Source organism: Gouania willdenowi, chromosome 3, assembly GCF_900634775.1.
Source record: "Gouania willdenowi chromosome 3, fGouWil2.1, whole genome shotgun sequence".
NCBI classification, from domain to species: Eukaryota; Metazoa; Chordata; class Actinopteri; order Blenniiformes; family Gobiesocidae; genus Gouania; species Gouania willdenowi.
Genome location: NC_041046.1, coordinates 11,048,609 through 11,071,378, shown reverse-complemented (window position 1 = coordinate 11,071,378; position 22,770 = coordinate 11,048,609). Strand labels below are relative to the sequence as shown.

The following is a 22,770-nucleotide window of genomic DNA, read 5'->3' as shown; positions in this document are numbered from 1 at the left end:
CCCCTAAGCGCTGTATTTTGGCTTCAAGAACTTTAAGTGGGAACAGCTACCGCTCATGCCCACTGGTATGTATATTGTATGGGGACATTTTTTAAGTATGCACGGTGGGCACACTAGTCATACTCAACCACTCCATGATGCATTGTGAGCAGAATGTAAAATCATCCTGGGACCGGCTTCAACCTAAAAGTTAAACATCCCCTTTTCAAAATAAAAGCATCTCTATTTGTCTTCTATTAGAAGTCAAGAAGTTCCATTATTAGTTTTTAACCCTTTTGTAAATAGGGCTCTTGTTTTGAAGTTAACAGGAAGTTTTGTCAGTAGGACAATGGCAGGTCACCAATAATCTCTGAAATGTCAGAATTAAATGTGCATACGTGAGTTTTATGGATCAAATGAGGACATGTTGATATTCTTCGTGGTCACTTTCACACTTAAAATGCTTTCAGAACGTTCAAAGGTGGAGAATCAACAGAGATATTTAGCCTTAGTGTGATTCAGGTTGTTGTAGGTTCCAAATGCATCTTGGGAAACTTGGAAGTACTGTATACTTCGGTCATCATCCTAATCTTATATATAGTACTAGACAGTATATACTCATTGATTGTGTAGTGCGCAGTACGTTAGCATGCGATTTTGAACACAGCCTGGGTTATTTTAGTGGGGGGTGGTTGGGGGTTTAGTACCAACAGTTTTGGCTACTGTTTATCAGGGGTGTTTACCTAAAATCCAAAAAGGTCCAGTAAACGAAAATTTCCTGAAGCAAAGGTCCAGAAAATCAGAATGTCTAATCATTATATAAAATTTTTATTCAAGTAGCATTTGTAGTTATATCAGTATCTACACATTATTTATAACTGACCGTCAAATCAAATGAATTCTGTATAATTCCTATGTATTTTGTGTTGTATATATTGTCACTAATATAACTACACTCAAAAGAATGATTCAAGCACTCTGTAAATGTCGCACATAAAAATTGTGTTGGCTTTTTTACAGTTACTCTAATTCAATGGTTATGCATATAAATTTAAATCATGTAATTCAAATATTATTAATAGTGGTGAAAGGGATTCATGTCATGTCGTGATAGATAATTATACAACAGAGTCATCTCAAAGCGCTGAACAAAACATAAAGTCCATAGTAAAAAAGAAAGAACCCAACAAGATCCACATGAAGAAAGAAATCAATGTTCACATTGTTACATTTGTGTTTCAAATTAAGAGAAAATAAATTAAAAGTGAAATGAACAAGTAGCCTGGAGACTTCATAACTCACCGTTTCTTTTCTGTCACGTGTAGGAAAGCTGGTGATCGCTGACAGCAACAGGCCCATTCTGCTCCGTACTAAACACATCCTGATTGGAAACAAGGGAGAGCTGCACATTGGGAGCCCAGACTGTCCTTATAAAGGCAACCTCACCATCTCCCTGTTTGGAAGGTACTGTGCTACAAACTACATCAGCGAGTAATACATACTGTCTATACAAATATGATTATCTTCATGTTTGTTTGTTTGTAATCTATTTAAAGTTTTGTTGGCATTTAGAATACAATTCTTTTGCTGATACTCACATTCTTTAAAGGGGACATATGGTTTTAAATCCTTCCTTTTTACATATAAATCATACAGTTGTGGTCTATATAAAGAGAAACTGCAATGCTTGGGTCTGAATTCCTCGTTATTATAGCTCCTCAGGCCCCTTTTCTACCCTTTTCTGATGTGCTTCTGAGAGCAACTCGTTTTGGTGCTGTCTCTTTAAATGCAAATGAGACACTCCATACCCCGCCCCCTCTTCAGGTGACACTCGGTTCAACTCCGCCCTGCTCGGCCATTTTTGTAGTTTGATAGAAGAGATACGGCTATGTAGCGGCGCATAAACTTTTTATTCAGAGGTTATTTACAAAATGTCAACAACAGAAGACTTGTCCATCCAGCCTTACATGTTTGAGCCAGAGTCGGACCCAGCGGAGCGAGATGAAAATGAAGATGATGAACCTGCAGAACCCTATCAAGTGAGCTAACACAAGCACCGAGCTAATGCTAGCGCCAAGCTAACGTCACGAAATGCATTTTAATAGTCTTTTCAAAGACAAAAACGGCAAAATGAAATGACTAATGAAAACTTTAGACTTAAATTAAATCACGTGGGCCATATCATCAAGGATCTAAAACGAGCACACAGTGCTAACATATGAAGACGGTGCAACTGCTAATGCTAACAAAACAATGACAGGGACGTCTTATCATCACACTTTTTAGCGTTATTTACAGCTTACCGAAGTGCTCTGTTCGTCAGTTCCAAAGATAGAAGGAATTGAACCCTCAATCAGACAAAGTCTTTCGGCAAATCCTTCTTTATACTGGCGAAGCGGTCATCCTTGAACTGCTTCGCGCACACAAAAATGACCTTACCCACAGATATGGGTACATTTCTGTGAAAAATAAAACTCAACCAGGCACTTTGAAAAGGTTCTGATGCTGGGAGACGGTGTAATGAAGCGTGTGGGTTACTACATCCAACAACCCAACATTTTGACTTATCCTCTCGTAACTTCGGCATCCTGGAGCTTGGACTACAAAATAAAAACGAGAAATAAAAATGGCGGATTGCTCGAAGTGTTGGACCTGGAGTTGATGTACTAATTTGGCAGTTCCGCTGCAAATACTGTGATGTAATAGTTCAAAAAACGTAATAGAGAATAGAAAAATGGAAACAGATTGAAAAATATGAGCAAAACAGAATATAAAGATATCTACGGAGCACCTGAAGAGACTAATTTGATTTTTTCTGTACTTCTAAACACTCTAAATATACAACAAAATGCATTTAAGGGCTAAAAAAGTGGATTTAGCATGATATGTCCCCTTTAATGGATTACATTATAACATATTTAAAACATGTGTGATGATATGATGTTTTTCCTAATTATGTTGATTTAAATTGATTGTATTGTTATTAATATTATTCATAATAATAGTAACATTATTATAATAGAGCAGTGTTTTTTAACCTTGGGGTGGTGACCCCATGTGGATCGCCTGGAAATAAAATGGGGTCCCCTGAAATGTCTAGTAATAATTAGTAAAAAAAAATTTCAAATGAACACTACACACAATAAATATCAAACAACTGTGTTGTATACTTAAACTTTCTCAAATATAAATCAATTATCTAAACTCAATTACATTTGAATTTTGTTTACAACAGCAGCAGATTTTTTCAATTACAGTTTCAACGAGAATATTTGCATTTCCTGAAGGAAATGCAAGTGAGGATGCAGGTGATGGCCTGAGTCGCACGGCGTCAGCTTAGCGTTAGCATTAACCTAGCATTCGCTCAGCATTCACATTAACCTAGCAATAGCATTAGCATAGCCTGGTATTAGCATTAGCCGAGCATTTGCACTAACCTGGCATTAGCATTCACCTCGCAATAACATTAACCTAGCATTAGCACTAACCTAGCATTAGCATTCACCTAGCAATAGCATTAAATTGAGGAGGCCTCCTGCATCCTTACTAATTGTAATTACGCCATAGTTGTAATTAATTATAAATTACGCAATTACAATTATGTTTGACCCCCACTCTGCCTTTGCCTTTTGCTGATCTAATTAGTGTGCTGTAATTTGACTTCACTTTACATTTGTAAAGCTATCATAATTGTTTTTTGTAATTTTTCTCAGATTGGACGACAGCGATGGAGAACACAGCTACTTTGGAAAGAAGTTTATTGGCGTGGGAACAGGAGGAAGTGTGGAGATCCATGGAGATAAAAGACTTTCCTGGACATTCCTCAATCAGACCCTGAAGCCTGGAGACCAGAGCAACCAGAACAACTACCTGTTCCAGAGGAGCTGGGGCAACAGAGGAATGATTGTACATGTGATCGACCCTAAGACAGGAGAGGCGCTCCACAATGACAGGTGAGCATTCCCTCCATTAGAGTGCTATAGATCTAACATCTCGTAAGACTGTGAAACAGGGCTTCAATGAAGCAGAAATGTGTTGTATTACGTTGGCATTGCTTTATCCATGAATATTATAATTACAAATCAATGACTACTATACTTAATATGCTCTCATTAATAATGATGCATTTACATTTTAACCAAAGCTAAATTAGTTCATGTTCAACTGTAACAATAACAGTTATTTATGATAATATGCTGATGTTATTTTGAAACAGATACTTTTGGTATTGGGTGAATTAAGGGACAGTTGAGGATTAAATATTTGCTCCCTTTGGGAACTACTGCACACAAATACAATAGGAGATATTGATTTGATGGGAGATACTGAATTGTTCTGGCCTTTGGATCAGAACCTGTTTTAGTACTTTTGAGTAACCCTTGCCGTGTTCTAAAGTTGGTGCAGTGCTGGTACTAGCTATTTATTTAATGGAAAAAACATTTAATTGTGCCAACATGCATTAGCATGTAAACGCACTGTGTGTCGGTGAACTACACCAGACCTTTTAAACTACCTCACTCCTCAATGCATATTAGCTTGGAAGTTGATTTACTTTTACTTTGTTTTCATAAATCATACTGGGCACTTTTATGTATGTGGTTAATTTTTTTTTAAAGACTTTTAAAAATGTATCAGAATCAGAATCTGTTATAGAAACAAAAGTTAAACTTTTTTGAAAAATGTAATTTGACAGTTTGATAAACATACCACTTGTTTTTGATATTGGTTCTTGAATTAAAGTTAGTTACCATTTTCTTGTTCTCGCAAGTAAAAAATAATCGAATAAATTGTATTTCATACCATTTTGTACTTGTAAAGGTGAAATTTGTAATCGTTGATATCGAGATGTACATATATCGTATTGTTTAGAATCGAGATATATCGTATCTTGACATTGAAATCGTGAATTGTGTCGTATCGTTAGATTCATGGCAATGCACACCCCTATTAGGGCTGGGACTTTATTGTGTTAATCACGATTAATTAATTACAGAAACATAACTCACTAAAAAAGAATAACGCAGTTAATCATTGTTGGGTTTTTCTTCACTCCAAACAGCACAGAATCCTTTCTCATTTCACAAGTTCCCAGTATACCCATAATTCTGATGCACAGACTACAATACAAGAAACTGGAGAACCTGAGGAGAAGTCGTGCTTCGTCTGTATTAATTTAAAGAAGCATAGGGCAGGATCTAGAAATCAGACTCCATAGTGACACCACGATGGCTAGTGTAGCTACAGCCATAAGCTCAGTCACCGCGGGGGCATCAACTGTTTATCACTGGAGCACAGCTGATAATGTAAATAGAGGATGGACATGTGACTGAACCGTGACGGGACCCCTACGGCACCCGACGGGTCGGACAGATATTTAGAACTGGTGTTTGCGTTCGGTCACATAGTGTTGTTTGCGCTGCAGCGTTGTTTTTGTCCTGCTGCAGCCACAGCTGAACCATGATGGATGTAGAATGGAGCAGAGGACAGTTTTAAAGGAATACACCGTCCAAACATACAATAGCATGGATTATCTTTGTCTTTGATACACGGATTATATTATATATCAGAATCAGAATCAGAATATTACATATATTATAGTAAATAGGTCCGATGGGTCTCTTTGTGCACTGCGCCCCTATTTGTGTTTCACTTTCACTTGCTACCATACGTTGTGTTGGCGGAATTCAAAGGTTCACAAAATAAAATCAAGTAAATAAGTTTTAAAGGACCAGCAGCCGATGACATTTGACCCTCCTGCTTCCCGTAGCAGCTCAGAGCTTTGTTTATTTACAACATGGAGGACACCGCGGGCACTTTGTTTACTCATAAGTCTGCTGTTTGTAATGATGAGAAATAGGGATGTAACGATTCACTCAACTCCCGATACGATTCGATTCACGATACTGGGTTCACGATACGATTTTCTCACAATTTATTTTACAAAATGGGAATGTTGACAAATGACTGAAAAATATTCCTTTATTTTTTTGGGGGAAAATACTATACTATTTTCCTTTTATTTTTCATTGTCAAAAGAATCCCATGATTAACTTTGCAAAATGATGCAATTTAACTGAAAATAAATCTTGAATGAAATACATAAAGGAATAATACAAATGAAGAAGGAACCTAATAATTTAAATTCTGGTTCTATAGTAAACAATTCAAAATTGCATAATAGTTCTTTTTCTTTTTAAAAGTGCAACTGAAAATGTATTTTGTGCCTTAACAATTGGACTTAAAAAAAACAACAAAAAAAAACAGTCATTTTACTGTATTTACGTCAGATATTTGTTTGGACCAGCAGAGGGCGCTGGTAACCCAGTGGTCGGTTGGCATGCAGTTATTCCACCAGTGAAGAAGAGAAGCTATGCTAGCAGACAGAGCTAATAGAAAAACGTGACTTTTACAGATATTCACGTAATATTACAGATATTCTTTCGGTGCTAAAGGAGTAAAGAATCATTTATGAGCATGTTTAACAGTAAATGGCGGCCAGAAAGAAAATAGTAGCAGATTCCGCCCGTCACGTCCGCTTCTGGAAGGATTAATATATAGCGCCCTCTGCTGTTTAAAAAAAGAACTACGATTCAATTTTCAGAGCATCGATGTGAACCGTGGTACCTATGAATCGATTTTTAACTGCCTTACGATTAATCGTTACATCCCTAATGAGAAATGATGTTCCTACAGGAACAGAGAACGAGCAAACCCTGCGCTCAGTGTCTGAAAGCGCTTGTTGTTCCAATCGACTCGCCCACCTCCCCCGTGACAAAATCAGCGTCCACTGGCCGCGGAAGCACATAGACAATCAGAAAAGGTGGAGTTACGCTGTTAGAGACTTTAAATGCCATAATCTACGTTGTTGGACTTTTAAATGCTTTTAATCCATATGAATCCTTATATTCTATCTTACCTATTGTTTAACTTATTTATTTACAACTGCCAGCAAGTCTCTCCCTCCATGTTAAAGTGTATCTCCCATATTAAAGCACATGTATCGAGTGTTGCATGATAAATCATATAGAACATAATAAATAAATAAATAATACTGCTTAATTTGAACAACTTTACTCTCTCCTTCTTTAAGTTACAGTGGGTGCTGAACATTTCAAGCTGCATTTTGGATTTATTTTGGCAGGTCCATGATACAGCTTTCAAAACGTATGTAACAGAAATGAAAAATAATAATAATAATAATAATAATAATAATAATAATAATAATAATAATAATAAACAGTTAGATTGGTACCTTTGTTTTCATTCCTCATTTTTGAAGCGAAACTCGAGACTTTCTATATATATATATATATATATATATATATATATATATATCTTTAATTATTTTTTTTGTTGGCCCCCCAGCAAGAATCTCAAACTCCGCCTATGCTTGTTATCAGTGAGCTGATCTGATGTTGACATTAATAGTTGTTACTTACCACTAAAACAAACATACTGTACATATATCATTTCTTTGGGGGAAAAAAAATAGGTTTTCTCTGTTGGGTCCGACTCAAACGAGGAAATGCGGCCTGATCCTCACTCCAACTGTGACATGGTTATTTATTTACTCGCCGTTCATGTGACCGTTTACTGCAAGACCTGTGCACATGCCTCTGCGTACATCTGTGGAACCAAACTGTGTTTAGTTCACTGTGCTTGTCTCCAAGCCGTCTTTTTCTTGTTCATTGGGGGTCTTTCATCTCTCCCTAATGTCTCTGGCCAGAAAACTACTATCTATTTATCTATCTATCTATATCCATTTTCAGAGCCGCTTTGTCAGCACACAAACACACACATCACACACATTTCCACACCCACTTCCGTATTACTCCCACATCATTCATTTATTTTACTTGTCTCTCTTCCTCATACTGTTCACATGATCACATGGGACTATATGTGTGAAAACACCCTTAGTGTCACTGTTGTATTAGGATTTTTCAGTGATCGGTTGCTGCTGTCTTGGGAGAGCAAAGGTGCGCATGTAGCTGTAGGGTGGGGCAAGGGGCCGGGGGTAAGAGGTTTTTACGACAGCGACATAACCAAACGGGACCTTTAGGGGGAGCGTTAAGCACAAGTTACTTACTGTAGTTCTGCTTTAACTCTAATACATTAGTGTGTTGGGGACAATGCATGGAGGAAGTGGAACATATAGTTTCATCACTGAAAAAATATTTGCTTCACCCTGTTTCTGCACAGGTTTGACACATACCGCAGCAAGAGTGAGAGTCAGCGTCTTTCAAAGTATTTGGATGGTATCAAAGATGGACTCATTTTGGCCATCGTGGTCAATGACGAGGGTTCCAACAACTTGGAGGACTCGGCCAAGAAAACCCTGTCCAGGTTGGGCAGCCGCCACATCAGCAAACTGGGATTCAGGTGATCTGACAAGCTTCATATAAGAAACTACTGTGTTAAAGAAGCTGTGACACTTTCTTTGTCTTCTGTTTCTTTTATCTCAGAAACCTATTTCGAGATAAGATAGGAGAAGCTTTTTAGATTAAATTAAAGCTGGGGTATGTAGAACTGTGAGGCGCTCCACGCTCCCCCTTCCTTCGTGAACGAAAGTTGCGTGCATGCGCACACTTTGGAACTTTTTGTGACTGTTTTCTTCATAGAGACTAGTAACAAATTTAGGTACTTTATCTTGTGCTATTGGAGAGTTTTCTGATTTTTTAGAGACATGAAAACATGTATTACTCACTGCTGTGAGGACAGTAAGAGGCTCAGAGTCACAGCTGCTCCTCAAACACAAGCAGCCGCTCCTCCGCCTCCTGATCCCAGCTGATCAGAGCAGACACACTCCTTCCACACTGCAGATGAATTGGGTCTGTTCTTTCCTCCTTAGATAATTTTTAATTAGCTATTTATTCAGTCTGTTCTCAATTTCTCTCTCTGACTCGGGGCGGACCGCGCTGACTGAAAGCAGGTCGCTCGCAGTTCACTGCACACACCGACTCCGTGGACGGCGTTCCTCTTGAACACGTTTGTGCCTTTATTCTGTTGCTTCTCCACCTCTGTCTTCCTTTTTCCTCTTGCTTTGTCATGTAACCACTGTGCCAAAAGCCGCATTACAGACTTCAGCTGGAATATAGAGCAGTGGGACTGTCTCTGCTCTCAGATCCAGAACGCACATCGCCTTTTGACCAGCAGCTCAAGCAGCCAGTCCACGCTCCTGTATTTCTAAAGCTCATTTACAGAGCCAGGATGGGGAGCAGAGATTCACTGTCCACTCAGAACACTTTGGATTACAATATACAATATAATATAATAAGATGGTTATGTATTTTGACCAAATAAAACCCAAAAAAACATATATACCCCAGCTTTAATGTATACATTCTTTTTTAATCAATTGCTGTGAGTTAATGAGTTAATTGTGAAACCTCAGGTCAGTCGCAAGAATTGCTGTTTTTATCCAATTGATCACAGCAGGTTTTAAATGCATTTTATTTGTTATTAAGCAATCTCTATATTTGTACATTTAATTTGTGTATTGTTTTAACTGCAATTTCTATGACCACATTTTCCCTCTAAATGTACAAAAGTGTATTGCATTCACTTGAAAAAAAAGAAAAAAAAACAAGAAAACTGTTTCTAAATAATTTTTTTTTTTTTGCGCTATTTTTTTGAGTAATTTTTTTCTGTTTTTTCCGACAATTTTTTTTTTTCAGTTTTTTGAACAAATTTCTTTCCCAATTTTTCAAGTGAATGCAATACGCTTCCATATACTGTAAATGTCATCACACATTGTAATTAAAATATTGCGAGTGGTGCACTATATGCTGAACGTGTGACTGGTTTCTATTCGCCTCTTTTTATCTTTCCCATTTATCATCAAAGAAATCCGTGGACCTTTATAGTGACAAAGGGGAATGTTTCCTCTGCTGTGGAGGACCATGCTGTCTATCAAGGTAGGAATCATATTTTAATATTTGTGTGCATGCGTGCGTACATTCATGGCTGTGTACTGATGCTCATACACATTCTCCTGGGTTTGTGCTGCAGGAACCAAAGCCTCCTCAGAGGCTCGTAGCATCAGTGTTTTTCAGTCAACCATTGGAGAGATCGTAACAATCACTACCAGCAGCCAATGGGTACAAGGTGAGTTTAACCAGTATACGCCTATTGGGTGACCACCAAACTTCTAGTTTTACCCAGAAATTTCCATTTTCCTCATCTTGTCCAAGACATCTGGGTTTTTCTTAGAAATTGATTATTTTTTATTTAAAAATAATAAATAATATATATATTTATATATATACTGTATATAAATTCTTCAATCCATAAAAATCTTACCATGCTCACTCCCATTTTAATCGCACTCCATACATTGACCCACAACACACCCCAGGGTTAGGGCACCACCATAACAGCCCAGCCCCTCCCCAGTCGGGTGAGCCACCATGTGAAATTGAGAATCATCCTGGTTGTGTGGGTGGGCGCAGATGGGTGGTGGGCCCCTGGAGTGGTGCTGGGGGGTGCAGCTTGAATCATGTGCCACGATGTCTCTCTGTGCTGTGGCCCCTCCCCCGCCCAGGTGGGGGCACTGTTGACCAACTGGTGGGCGTGCCCCTTGTTAGGGCCCACTACTGTGAATTGGTGTTGGTGTTGTTCGTGCTCTCCTGCGGGGGCTTCTGCCAGTCACGTGCGCACTGACACCTGGTTGTTTTTTTCTGGTGGGTGACTGGGGTTGGTTTGCCATCTGTGCTCTTTCCATGGCAGTGTGGTGCTGCTGGGCACTGGACTCTGGGTTTGGCTTGTGGGGTCCCTGGTGTCAGAGGGGCGTCCTTTGTGGTTGGCTGGTGTGCGTGCGGGGCTGATCTGGCGTAGACAGTGTTTGTTAGAGAACCTCATCCTTCTTTCTGCTGTCAAGCTTTATGGAAATGCTGATTTCATTTTCCAGGAGGACTTGGCTCCTGCCCACACTGCTAAACGTACCAAAAGCTGGTTCATTGACCATGTTAGTGGGCTTGATTAGTCAGCAAACTGGCCTGACCTGAAGCCCATAGAGAATATATGGGCTATTGTCAAGAGGAAGGTGAGAGACACCAGAGCCAACAATGCAGATGACCTGCAGGTTGCTGTCAAAGCAACCTGAGTTTTCATTGCACCCGAGCAGTGCCACAGGTTGATCACCTCCATGCCACGCCACATTGATGCAGTAATTCATGTAAAAGGAGGCCAAACCCAGTATTGACTAAATAGAAATGAATATTTCTACTTTTCAGAAGCCTGACATTTTTGTTTAAAATGTAATTTTTTTAATAGAATTTATGTAATATTCATATTTTCTGAGACACTGAATTTTTCATTATCTGTAAACCTTAGAATTAGAAAATAAAGCTTGAAATAGTTCAATCTTTGTGTCATATGTCATTAATCATATATGGGTTTCATTTTGAAATTGAATTTTTTCATGATATACATTTTTTTTTAGATGTACCTGTACGTGTATGTGACAAGTAACGTACACACCCACCCACACGCACACACACACACACACACACACACACACACACACACACACACACACACACACACACACACACACACACACACACACACACACACACACAGGCGGGCACAGTGGAATCACTTCATCAGACCCTTGTTTTGAATTCATTCTAAAGTGAAAAGTGAAACCCCTGCTGTGACATCCTTACAAAAGATATCATGACTGCTTAGAGGCCTTTAATTACACTTATTCAGATGCTGTCTGACAGAATAAAAGTGAGTCAAAGTCTTTATATCAATCACTTTGAAAATGTGCCTTGGACCAGTGAACTGAGAAGTACTGATGAGTCCATATGTGTGTGTGACCTACAGAGGCAGAATGGACAGAGTGGTTTGACAGGGATGATGAAAGGGGATCTGGAGACTGGGAGAAACTGTCTGACCTTCATAAGGCCTACCCGGACCGACTGTGCAGCAGCCCTCTAGATATACAGGTAAGTGTTTTTCAGCTCTTCAATAGCAGAGCATTTGTGTGTTAGGTTTGCCTTCAATCAGTCCGAAGTGATAATTAATGCCATAACATGGCATTGTACATTTTTAACGATGAAGTAATATTATCTCAGGTGCTTTTGGGTGCTGGTATGGGATGTTCTGTACACCATCTTATATAAAGGTCACATGACATAACTCGAGATCGAGATTATATTATATTATAGTTCTTTTTTTGTATTAATATTTTTTATTGAAGAATGGAATTATTGTGAAAATAATAATAGATTCATGAGAAGAAGAAGAAAAGACAGAGAAGAAGAATTCATGAGAATAAGAAAACAGCAACAAAAAAATTATAATTATAATTTCTAGTTAAAAATGATAATCATAATAATGATTATATAAATTATCTTGCTAAGAACATGAACTGAAAATACCAGTGTCAGTCTTGGTCTCACATCAGGAGGGAGATTACCAGAAATGATGAAAAAGAAAAGAAATAAATCAACTCAGGAGGCACTACATAATATTTCATTCCACTTATTTACAAAGTTAATTTCCTTAAAGGTCCCAAGTCATGCTATTTTTCACCAATCTCCATTTGTTCTAAGAACCCTAAAAACATAGTATTTGAGGTTTATTTTCCCAAACTCGCCTGTTTTCCAGAGTTTTAGCCTCTGAAAAACCACTTTCTGAGCAACTTTACACAAACAGGCTGATTAGCGGCCTACTTATGCATATTCATGAGTGGGCGTGTCTATAGACGGGATACTTCCTCCTCCCTGCAAGGTGACGTAGGGTCAGAGGAAGGCCCGCCCTCTTCCCACCCATTCCGTAGCCGAGCTCATGCTGCTTCATAAACGTGAGACAGGGAGTGGGGGCGGAGCGTTCACCGGTACATACATAGACTGTAGAAAATACATACATAGCACTGTGCGAAGGACACTGAAATGCTCACCTTCGTGGGCGTGTCTGTTTACATGCCAATCATGACAGAGAGCTTCCTGGAGGCGTGGCTTCTCCAGCTCAGTGCCGCGTCAAATTCTTCATCAAAGTGGGAACGCGTCTTCACATTGAAGCGAGGTGTTTGGGCTCACCCTGCAGTAAGAAAGGAGCAAATCACCCTCTAACTAATTTATTGATTGAGGGAATCAATGAAAAAAACACGTTGGGCATGTGTTTGAAGCCCTAATAACACTTTATTATGTTTAAAGAACAGAAAAGTTGATTTAGCTTAACATGGACCCTTTAAGATGTGTGTTATTACCCATTCTTTCCATCATTATGTTCCAATTTTTTTTAATAGTATTCTGAGCAAAGGGGAACTTGGGTTCAGAAATAAGAGAAAGCGGGTATTTGGGCTAAAAAGGTTTGGGAACCACTGCTTTAGATGTTGTGTAAATTACCAAATAATTCAGTTAGGGTTAGCCCTTCTAAATACACTAATTCAATGAAATTCCACTATATTTGGAGGATAGCAGAGGATTTTCTTACGCTTTCATCAAATGACTGCAGTCATTTTAAATCTCAAATTGTTCCAAGAACTCAATTTTCCTCAAATTATGTCACATAATTTCCCCAAATCAAATAAAAATTGGTCAGAAAAATCAATGCAATTTAAAAGAGAAAATCCTGAAGGGATTGATATCTGTTACTTATTGTATGGATATTGTAGGTGACTTACATAGTTTATATATCATTAAATATCAAAGTGCAAACTTGGGGACATTAATGACTTGTTGAAATTGCTTGTTTTCCTTCCTAAAGTCTGTGGAACCACTTAAGATCAAACTACTCTGTATTTGGCCCCTGATATAAGGCTTTGGAGCCCTATAGTAATAATAATAATAATAATAATGCATCAGTTTTATATAACGCTTTATCATAGACACTCAAAGTCGCTTTACAGAATTAAAGCATTATTCCTTCACTCCACACTTAGTGTTGGTAAACTACTATTCTAGCCACAGCTGCCCTGGGGCAGACTGACGGAAGCGAGGCTGCCATAGTGCGCCATCGGCCCCCCCGACCACCACCAACACTCACTCACACGCTACATTCATACTAATATAGTAGCAGCTGTCGACTTTCTGTGACAAAAATCAAAGAGGAAACATTCAAACAGGAAGCAGGAACTCTAACCAGTCCTACTGTGGTTCTGGAGGACCAATAATGAAGCAGGTTTTAGATTGTGTCCATGATCAAACTTCACTGAGAGGCTTCCTAGGAGACTTTCTGCAGCTTGATGACGTTCTTTAGAATCATGTGTATCAAAGCAGGAAGACATTTGATATTGGGTTTTTGCAACAGAATTTCCAGCTGCTGTATGTAATGTATTGACTTAAACCAGTGGTTCCCGACCTTTTTCGGGTCGTGACCCTATTTTGATATCACAAATTTCCCCCAGAGCCATTTTTCTTTTCTAGAATTAGTTTTTGATCACGTTTGTTATATATTGTGTTACGAGTAGCCAAGTGACAAGATGCACCAGCTTAGATATTTTTATTCTGCATTTTATTTAAACTAGATTTATATTTGAGAAAGTCACAGTATATCATACAGTTGTTTGTAATTGTGTGTGGTGTTTCAATTTGAAAAAGAGGGTCACACTTAACTTTTATACATAAAGGCTGACATTACACTGTCATTGTTATGACACGACACCTGTCATTAACATCAGTAAGGTGTCATGACGGATGTCATTAAGTGTCGTTTGTTACTAGGGATGTAACGATTAATCGTAAGGCAGTTAAAAATAGATTCATAGGTATCACGGTTGATATCGATTTTCTGAAAATTGAATCGCAGTACTTTTTTTAACCAGCAGAGGGCGCTATTCACAAGTGTAGGCGGCTGGCGGAGTCTGCTAATACTTTCTTTCTGGCCGCCTTCTACTCTTAAATATGTTAATAAATGATTCATTACCCCTTCAGCACCGAAAGAAAATCTGTAATATTACTTGACTATCTGTAAAAGTCACGTTTTTCTATTAGCTCTGTCTGCTAGCATAGCTTCTCTTCTTCACTGCAAGATATCTGCATGCCAACCGACCACTGTATTACCAGCGCCCTCTGCTGGTCCAAACAAATATGACATAAATCAGTGCAATCATGGTTTTATTTATTTTTTTTAAAGTCCAATTGTTAAGGCACAAAATACATTTTCAGTTGCACTTTTAAAAAGAAAAATGACTATTATGCAGTTTTGCATTGTTTATTATAGAACCAGAATTTAAATTAATAGGCTTCATTTTCATTTGTATTATTCCTTTATTTATTTCATTCAAGATTTATTTTTAGTTAAATTGCATTGTTTTGAATAGTTTATCAAGGAATTCTTTTGACAATGAAAAATAAAAGGAAAATAGTACAGTATTTTCTAGTTTTTTTCCCAAAAAAAAAATTTGTCTACAGTCCCATTTTGTAAAATAAATCGTTAGAGAATCGTATCGTGAATCGAATCGTATCGGGAGTTGAGTGAATCGTTACATCCCTATTTGTTACCCTAATCCCTAACCTTAAACCTAATCCCTAACCTTAACCCTAATCCCTAACCTTAAACCTGCCTAATCCCACTAGTTCCCTCCACCTAACCTAAAAAAAATGCCAACGTAGCTCCAAAAGTGTCATAATTTAGATTATGACAGTTAATGACAGCCTTCATGACAGTACCTTATTCATACTAATGACAGATAATGGCAGCATAATGCCAGCCTATGTATAAAACTTCAAGTAAAGAGTTACCAAAAATAGTAATAATTAAAGAAATTTAAAAATAAGTGTTTTTTTTAATTAATTACTAGACATTTCAGGCAACCCCATTTGAACTCCAGGCGACCCCATGGGGGGGTCACGACCCCAAGGTTGAAAAACCCTGACTTATACAATTTAGAATCTACTTATCCTCTATTCTTGTTTGTCTCCTTTGTGCTAGTCACAGGTTTCTTAGTTCAAGCCAGAAAAAACAACCAAAATTTAAAAAACGAATTATATATTCACATTTCTCTCTGTCCTTCTTCCATGAGCAAATGTATTTCCTTACAGTTTGGTCTATTTAATTCAGCTTTTACAAGTGAAGCCTTTTATTACAGAGCTATTTTGTATTGTATTTTCAGCTTTCCTCCCCATGCATAGTCATTGTTTTTTCTACTGAACAGGCTGAAACCCACAATGGCATACCATCTAATCAAACAGGTGATGTCATCTACAAAAAGGACAAGAACTATGGCTTTGTTTGCCTCAACAAGGACCAAACTCACGGCATGTGTCACAACTACAGGGTCCGCTTTCTCTGTGGGAAACTGGGTACGATTCCCACTCTCAGTCAGTGTGGTGCAAATCTTTTTCTGCATGTATTGCTTTTGTAAATATGTTTTTTTTACTGATGACGTCATTTTCTGGTACAAAGCCAAATATAACAGATAATGAATATCACAACAATGGAAAACATAGCCAGTGAGCTCATTGATAATCCATACCTCATACACTAACACAGATACTAGTCAATAGAATGCCTATAAGTGACACCAAATATCTGCACAAACCAATAATGACAATTGACTCCAATGGTTCAATGGTAGCGAGTGACACCAGTTTGGCACATTTCTAGTTTTCTATTACTTTTTCCCCCTGAAAACTGCTGCGTTTTGTAAGCATTGATTGATCTATTTATTTGATTTTTATTTCAAACATGAACACAACAATAGTGTATATACCACAATGAGAAAATAATAAAAAATAATAGTAATAATAATTGAAAAATGAAACAAAGTAAAGAGAGAATAAATGATTACAAAATCCTGCACCTGAACCCTGTACATGTTTGAAAAGCAGTAGGAAATATAAACGTATATGATCTTACCCCTTGTAATACCTACTTCTATATATTAATCTTCTCATAATATACACCTATTTGCACTATAAAAGAAGACAAAAGTTATTGATATATATCTATATAATTAGGGATGTAACGATTCACTCAACTCCCGATACGATTCGATTCACGATACTGGGTTCACGATACAATTCTCTCACGATTTATTTTACAAAATGGGACTGTAGACAATTTTTTTTTGGGGGGAAAAACTAGAAAATACTGTACTATTTTCCTTTTATTTTTCATTGTCAAAAGAATTCCTTGATTAACTATTCAAAACAATGCAATTTAACTAAAAATAAATCTTGAATGAAATAAATAAAGGAATAATACAAATGAAAATTAAGCCTATTAATTTAAATTCTGGTTCTATAATAAACAATGCAAAACTGCATAATAGTTCTTTTTCTTTTTAAAAGTGCAACTGAAAATGTATTTTGTGCCTTAACAATTGGACTTTAAAAAAAAACCAAAAAAAAAACCGTGATTGCACTGATTTATGTCATATTTGTTTGGACCAGCAGAGGGCGCTGGTATCACAGTGGTCGGTTGGCATGCAGATATCTTGCAGTGAAGAAGAGAAGCTATGCTAGCAGACAGAGCTAATAGAAAAACGTGACTTTTACAGATATTCAAGTAATATTACAGATATTCTTTCGGTGCTAAAGGGGTAATGAATCATTTATTAACATATTTAAGAGTAGAAGGCGGCCAGAAAGAAAGTATTAGCAGATTTTGCTCGTAGCCAACACCTCTGGATAGCGCCCTCTGCTGGTTAAAAAAGTACTGCGATTCAATTTTCAGAAAATCGATATCAACCGTGATACCTATGAATCGATTTTTAACTGCCTTACGATTAATCGTTACATCCCTATATATAATTATACAATTCATGTAATCAACTACCTGTCCAAATATACACTGTATATACACACCTAGTTATATATTTTTTCCCTTTGACACTTATGCTTCGAGAAGATAAATTATATGTTTTTATGTTTAAATAGCTTTAAATTCAGACATTTTTTTAAAATTTCCAAACACAACCTGGTACTGCTTACTGACACACAAAACCTTTTTTTTTTGTTTTCCGTGCGTTTAGTGACCGAAAGTTCATTTTGTCTTGTAAGTTATAAGTCTCAGCCTTTTCAATAAATAATATTTTTTTAGAGAAGGCTTTGTTGTGTTTTAACTGCTATTTCTGCTACAATTTCTGCAAATGTAAGTAATTTTGTTCTTCGTATATCGCAATCACAGATGCAAACTTTGTCATTTCTGTGGTACATAGTTCTAGATTGATAGTGGTAGCGTTTTTTTTGGGTTTTTTTTGTACCACTCGTATACTTATCTACATCTACTATTACGTTTTCTTTTTATTTCTTATATTTCTACTGAGTTAATAATATGTTAGCATGCTCAGAGTTTAAGTAAAAAAAATTTTTCCAACTACAATTTTATTTGTCCTTTTACACTTCCAAAAAATATTGTATTGTCGTTGTGAGCCCATTATCGTCTATTACAACGTATCGTGAACTCAGTGTATTGTCACACCCTTAGTTTTTTGTGCACATGTATATCAAATGTTCCTAAACTTTTGATAAATTTAGGTGACTGCCAGGGACAACAAGACCTGATTTTAAGTTTTTCTATCCTTTTCTGTAAAGTTCGTCCAGAGGCCTCCATATCCATTGATGTACTATCAAACAGCAGCCTCCTGGAACTTGCAGACCCCCCAGTGGGTTGGAGGTCAGGGGATCAGGTGGTTGTGGCTAGTACAGACTACTCTATGTACCAAGCTGAAGAGTTCACCCTGATGCCATGTCCTACGTGCACATCATACCAAGTCAAAGTTAAAGGTGAGTAAACTTTAAACTAAAGCTGCTGAATATATATGACAGGCACTCTCTGTACAGTAATTTTAGTGTTGCATGTATAATGTGTATTATCTGAAGATTTACATATTGTTTTAACTGTTGTTTGGGGTTTAAGTCCTGCCTGACACGCGGACCCTAGAATGGTTAAAACGCTCTAGGATTTGTTTGCTTGGATAGTCTCCTCTTTTGGTCGGTGTGAACATGCAAATGAAGTCAAGAGCATTAACATTTCCAATTGAAGTGATTAAGTGAACACAAACTGTTCTCGGTGCAGACTACAAATGGCAGTTATCGGAGATTACGTCAAGCCCACGGCATTGTGGGTGGTCCGGAAGAACCGGCGATGGTGCAAAACTGAGCATTAAAACCAACAAGTTGCACGGCCACTTGTTCCTGTTCCATTGTCGAATGTTGTGATGAACGGAGAAGGAAACATTTCTGTGCACTCTTAAAGCTGCAGTATGTATAATCCTTCCTCCACTTCCCAGTTCGAAACCAAAACTTAACCTCCCTGTGGAGCTCTAAGCAACTTTTTTCTCAATAGAGACTAGTGACAAATGTAGGGACTTTATCTTGTGTTATTGGAGAGTTTTCTGATGTTTTTTAAGACTCTAACTACAGAGTGGTACGTATATTCATGTTACTGTACTGAACAGTGGCTGCTGCCGTCAGCTCGTCCCCGTCATACAGCTCACAGAGGCTGCTGTGATCTCAGCTGCCTGCCGCTCTGAGCGGACTGACAACCTCCACTCCACGTCCAGACTGTAAAATGAATTGCGTGTGTTCTCTCCACCTTGGATAAGCTTCTCTTAGGTTTACACATGTATCCCGTCTGTTCTCACTCTCTCTCTGAAGCCAGTACGTAAGGCAAACCCACGCAAACTCAAAGTGATCCATTCCTCCTCAGACAGCACTCTATCGTACAAATCCCACATCACCCGGTCTGCATATTTCCACCTCCGCAACATTAATCGCCTCCGCCCCTCCCCCACCCCTCACACTGCCGCTATCCTTGTCCACAGTCTTGTCACTTCCCGGCTCGATTATTGCAATTCCCTTCTCTTTGGTCTCCCCAGCAAATCCTTCCATAAACTTCACTTAGTCCAGACCTCAGCTGCCCGCATCATCACAAAAACCCCCTCTATCTCACACATCACTCCTGTTCTCCACCAGCTCCACTGGCTTTCCCATGTACCTGTTGTGTCTAATAGTGCTTTCACACATATAGTCCAGTGGACTCGGTGCGATTCAGGCGGTGAATCTGCAACATTTGGTTCGGTCCGCTTTCACACATTCTATTTACCAAGCGCAACAAACTTTCTGAACATCGTTACGCAGGCTAAACGGTCGGTCGCCAATTGGACAGAATACTTCAGCCTCCAATGCTGTGACAATGTGGCGCTGCCCTGTCACTACTGACAGTTGCGCCGTAACATCCTATATTTGGTCTCTCTTCCTATGTTTTCCAAAGGGAATCCTAAAACAATCCCCGCAGAAAAGTCATTAATAATAATTCAAAATAATCCATAATCACACAATGCCTCAACCTGTGCTTATGCTATACAAATACATATACATATATATACATAAACACAGCTGATGCCGCTCCGTCTCCACCTGTCAGTGCTCAGAGCTGTCATGTCACCGGTAACTTACCAGTGAGGCTGTGTAATATGTGAAGATATGAGAATGTATACGCAGATAAAACAGAGCAGTCAAATGTGCATGTGGGGAGACTTGGACGAAGGCCAAAATACGTTAAGGGAACAATACAACTCTGACCTAGATAGCAAAATAATAATAATTTTGCCATCAAAAGCCCGGTCTCAGTGTTGTTTTTGTTGTTTTATAGAAGAAACTTTCCTATATTCGACTGCTGATTACGGAAGAACAAAATAAGTTAGAAACAACATTTTTTTTTCTGAAAGTAAAGGTCTGTTTTTTCAGAATCTGTTTTCAGATTTTACATGGTCATTGTACAAAATATTCTGTGGGTCTTTAAAAATCAGTCAAAATGCTGTAAAATGGCTGGCAGTGAGGGGGGTAGCCGTTCTGAAAATGGCTGGAAGCCAGTGAGTTAATGACAGCCTTCATGACACCTTATTCGTGCTAATGACAGATAATGACAGCGTAAAGTCAGCCTTATGAATAAAACTTTAAGTCAAGTGTTATTAGAATGTGTTGGTGACCCTCCAACAAAAACAGCTCTCTCAGCTGTCTCTGTGGAGAAACAATGTGAACAGCTCAATGTGGTGATGGTTCTTCTATAAAGAGCTAATTCTGGTGTGTGTGCACATCCAGGTCCAGTGCGTATCCCCATCTGTATTTGACCTAAACATGCTGGACCTCTTCTGGGTCCAGTTTGATTGGTCCTGTTTACCCCCATCCTAGTTAGGTTTTGTCACTACACAATTCAGTTCCTTGACTGTCCATGGCTCCAATGCCTGAGGAGCATCTGTCCCAATGAAGAAGTTCTATGTCTGCATTGAATACTTTTAAATGGCACTGAGATGAGGCCACTCATTCAAATGAGGGACAGGGATTTTGCTCTGTGCGTTAACTCATGGCACATATGTATGATCCTCCAGTCCTCTGACCTCACAAGCCTCTGTAGGCTTTTCCTGCCCGATTTTTTGCACAGTAATCTTTCCTTTTCATACTCTCCACATTAAGTCATTTCATTAAATTCTTTGTGTGAAATGTTGCTGTGCTAGCTCCCTCCAATGACAAAAGTCAAAGGCCTGAATGTAAAAGCTTTTTTGCAACCTTAACTCTGACTGGAACAATTGCATGTGCACTGACTTTTCCGTCTCCATTTACATCCCCAAGAGCACTGCTTATGGGTGTTTGATCACTGCGCACAAACATTTTGGAGACAAGGGTCAATGACGGCACCGTCTCATACATTTGATAATTACCCTAAAGAACCCAATTATCTATCATCTAAATTCTTTCTTTATCTCTTGGTTACCATGTTAGTCTTCCTTGTCCATGACAACTTTTTGTGTCAGTATACCCCAATATTTTATCTATTTTTTTATGTAAAATGATCCTCAAGAGAATCATATAAATCAATAAAAGTTTGTTGTGTTACCTGACTACAGGAACAGGCAAACTGAAACTAAAAATAATTTCAGAAATTAAACTGTTCACAATAAAGGTTAAGTGCTGGTTAAAAGAAAAATAAAGCTGGACCCATTAACTTCATGTAATGTAATGTAATCTTTATTTATATAGGGCTCAAAAACAGCCCACAGGGATAAAGGTCTTTTATGAAGGATCTCATGTAGTATGTATTTTGGTGTATCATGTAGGCCTGTTGTGATGATTGTCATTTTAGCATCTTCACATTTACATTTTAGTGCATTTATTATAATATCTTATGTAAAAGTTTGGTCAGCAGCATGTGTAGATGAAAAAACATTAATTCAGTCCCTACAGTATATTTATGGTAGAATGTGGGTGTGTTGAAGGCGGTGTATGAAGTGAATTCACCTGCTCAAACTGTGCACTATATTTATATATTTTTGACATAAAAAAACACTTCAAGGATGGATCCAACATGTGTGTGTGTGTCTGCAGGTAAGCCCAAGTTTATCCACATGGGTGAAGAGGTAGACGGGGTGGACATGAGGGCAGAGGTGGGCCTTTTGAGTCGTAACATCCTGTTTCGTGGTGAGATGGAGCCTGGTTGCTATGGAAATGAGGCTTGTCAATTCTTCGAGTTTGACACTTTTGGGGGACATCTGAAGGTACGTTGGAAGCGTTTCACAGTTAACAAACTAAGTATTTCCTTGTTTTCTATGTGGGGCATGATATGCTGCATGAGGATACAGATTAAAAAGACATTAGGACAACATGATCATCAAACAGAGATATTTTGTTTTATTTAAATAGTCATTTGAATTTATGTCAAAAATTAAATAATTAATTTTATTTTGTGTATTTTGTATTTAGTCATAGCCTTTGGACTAAGTACAATGTAGTTTCAGTCAATTGTAAATATCAGGACTATTTCACTTATAGTCTAGTTTAAGTCAAGTATGGACACTAAGATTTTAGTCTACCGAATCCTTTAGAGATGTAGTCG

At 38.1% G+C, this 22,770-nt stretch overlaps 1 protein-coding gene across 2 annotated transcripts in view; it reads left to right on the top strand.

Moving 5' to 3' along the window:
* Positions 1-22,770, top strand: part of cemip (cell migration inducing hyaluronidase 1) — a 159,744-nt gene that overhangs the window by 101,804 nt on the left and 35,170 nt on the right. For both annotated transcript variants that reach the window (XM_028473612.1, XM_028473620.1), the window contains 9 exons: positions 1,305-1,443; positions 3,693-3,932; positions 8,182-8,361; positions 9,826-9,896; positions 9,991-10,086; positions 11,812-11,933; positions 16,088-16,235; positions 18,471-18,662; positions 22,263-22,432. In XM_028473612.1, the coding sequence (XP_028329413.1) occupies positions 1,305-1,443; positions 3,693-3,932; positions 8,182-8,361; positions 9,826-9,896; positions 9,991-10,086; positions 11,812-11,933; positions 16,088-16,235; positions 18,471-18,662; positions 22,263-22,432 (1,358 nt within the window). The remainder of the gene's footprint in view (positions 1-1,304; positions 1,444-3,692; positions 3,933-8,181; positions 8,362-9,825; positions 9,897-9,990; positions 10,087-11,811; positions 11,934-16,087; positions 16,236-18,470; positions 18,663-22,262; positions 22,433-22,770) is intronic.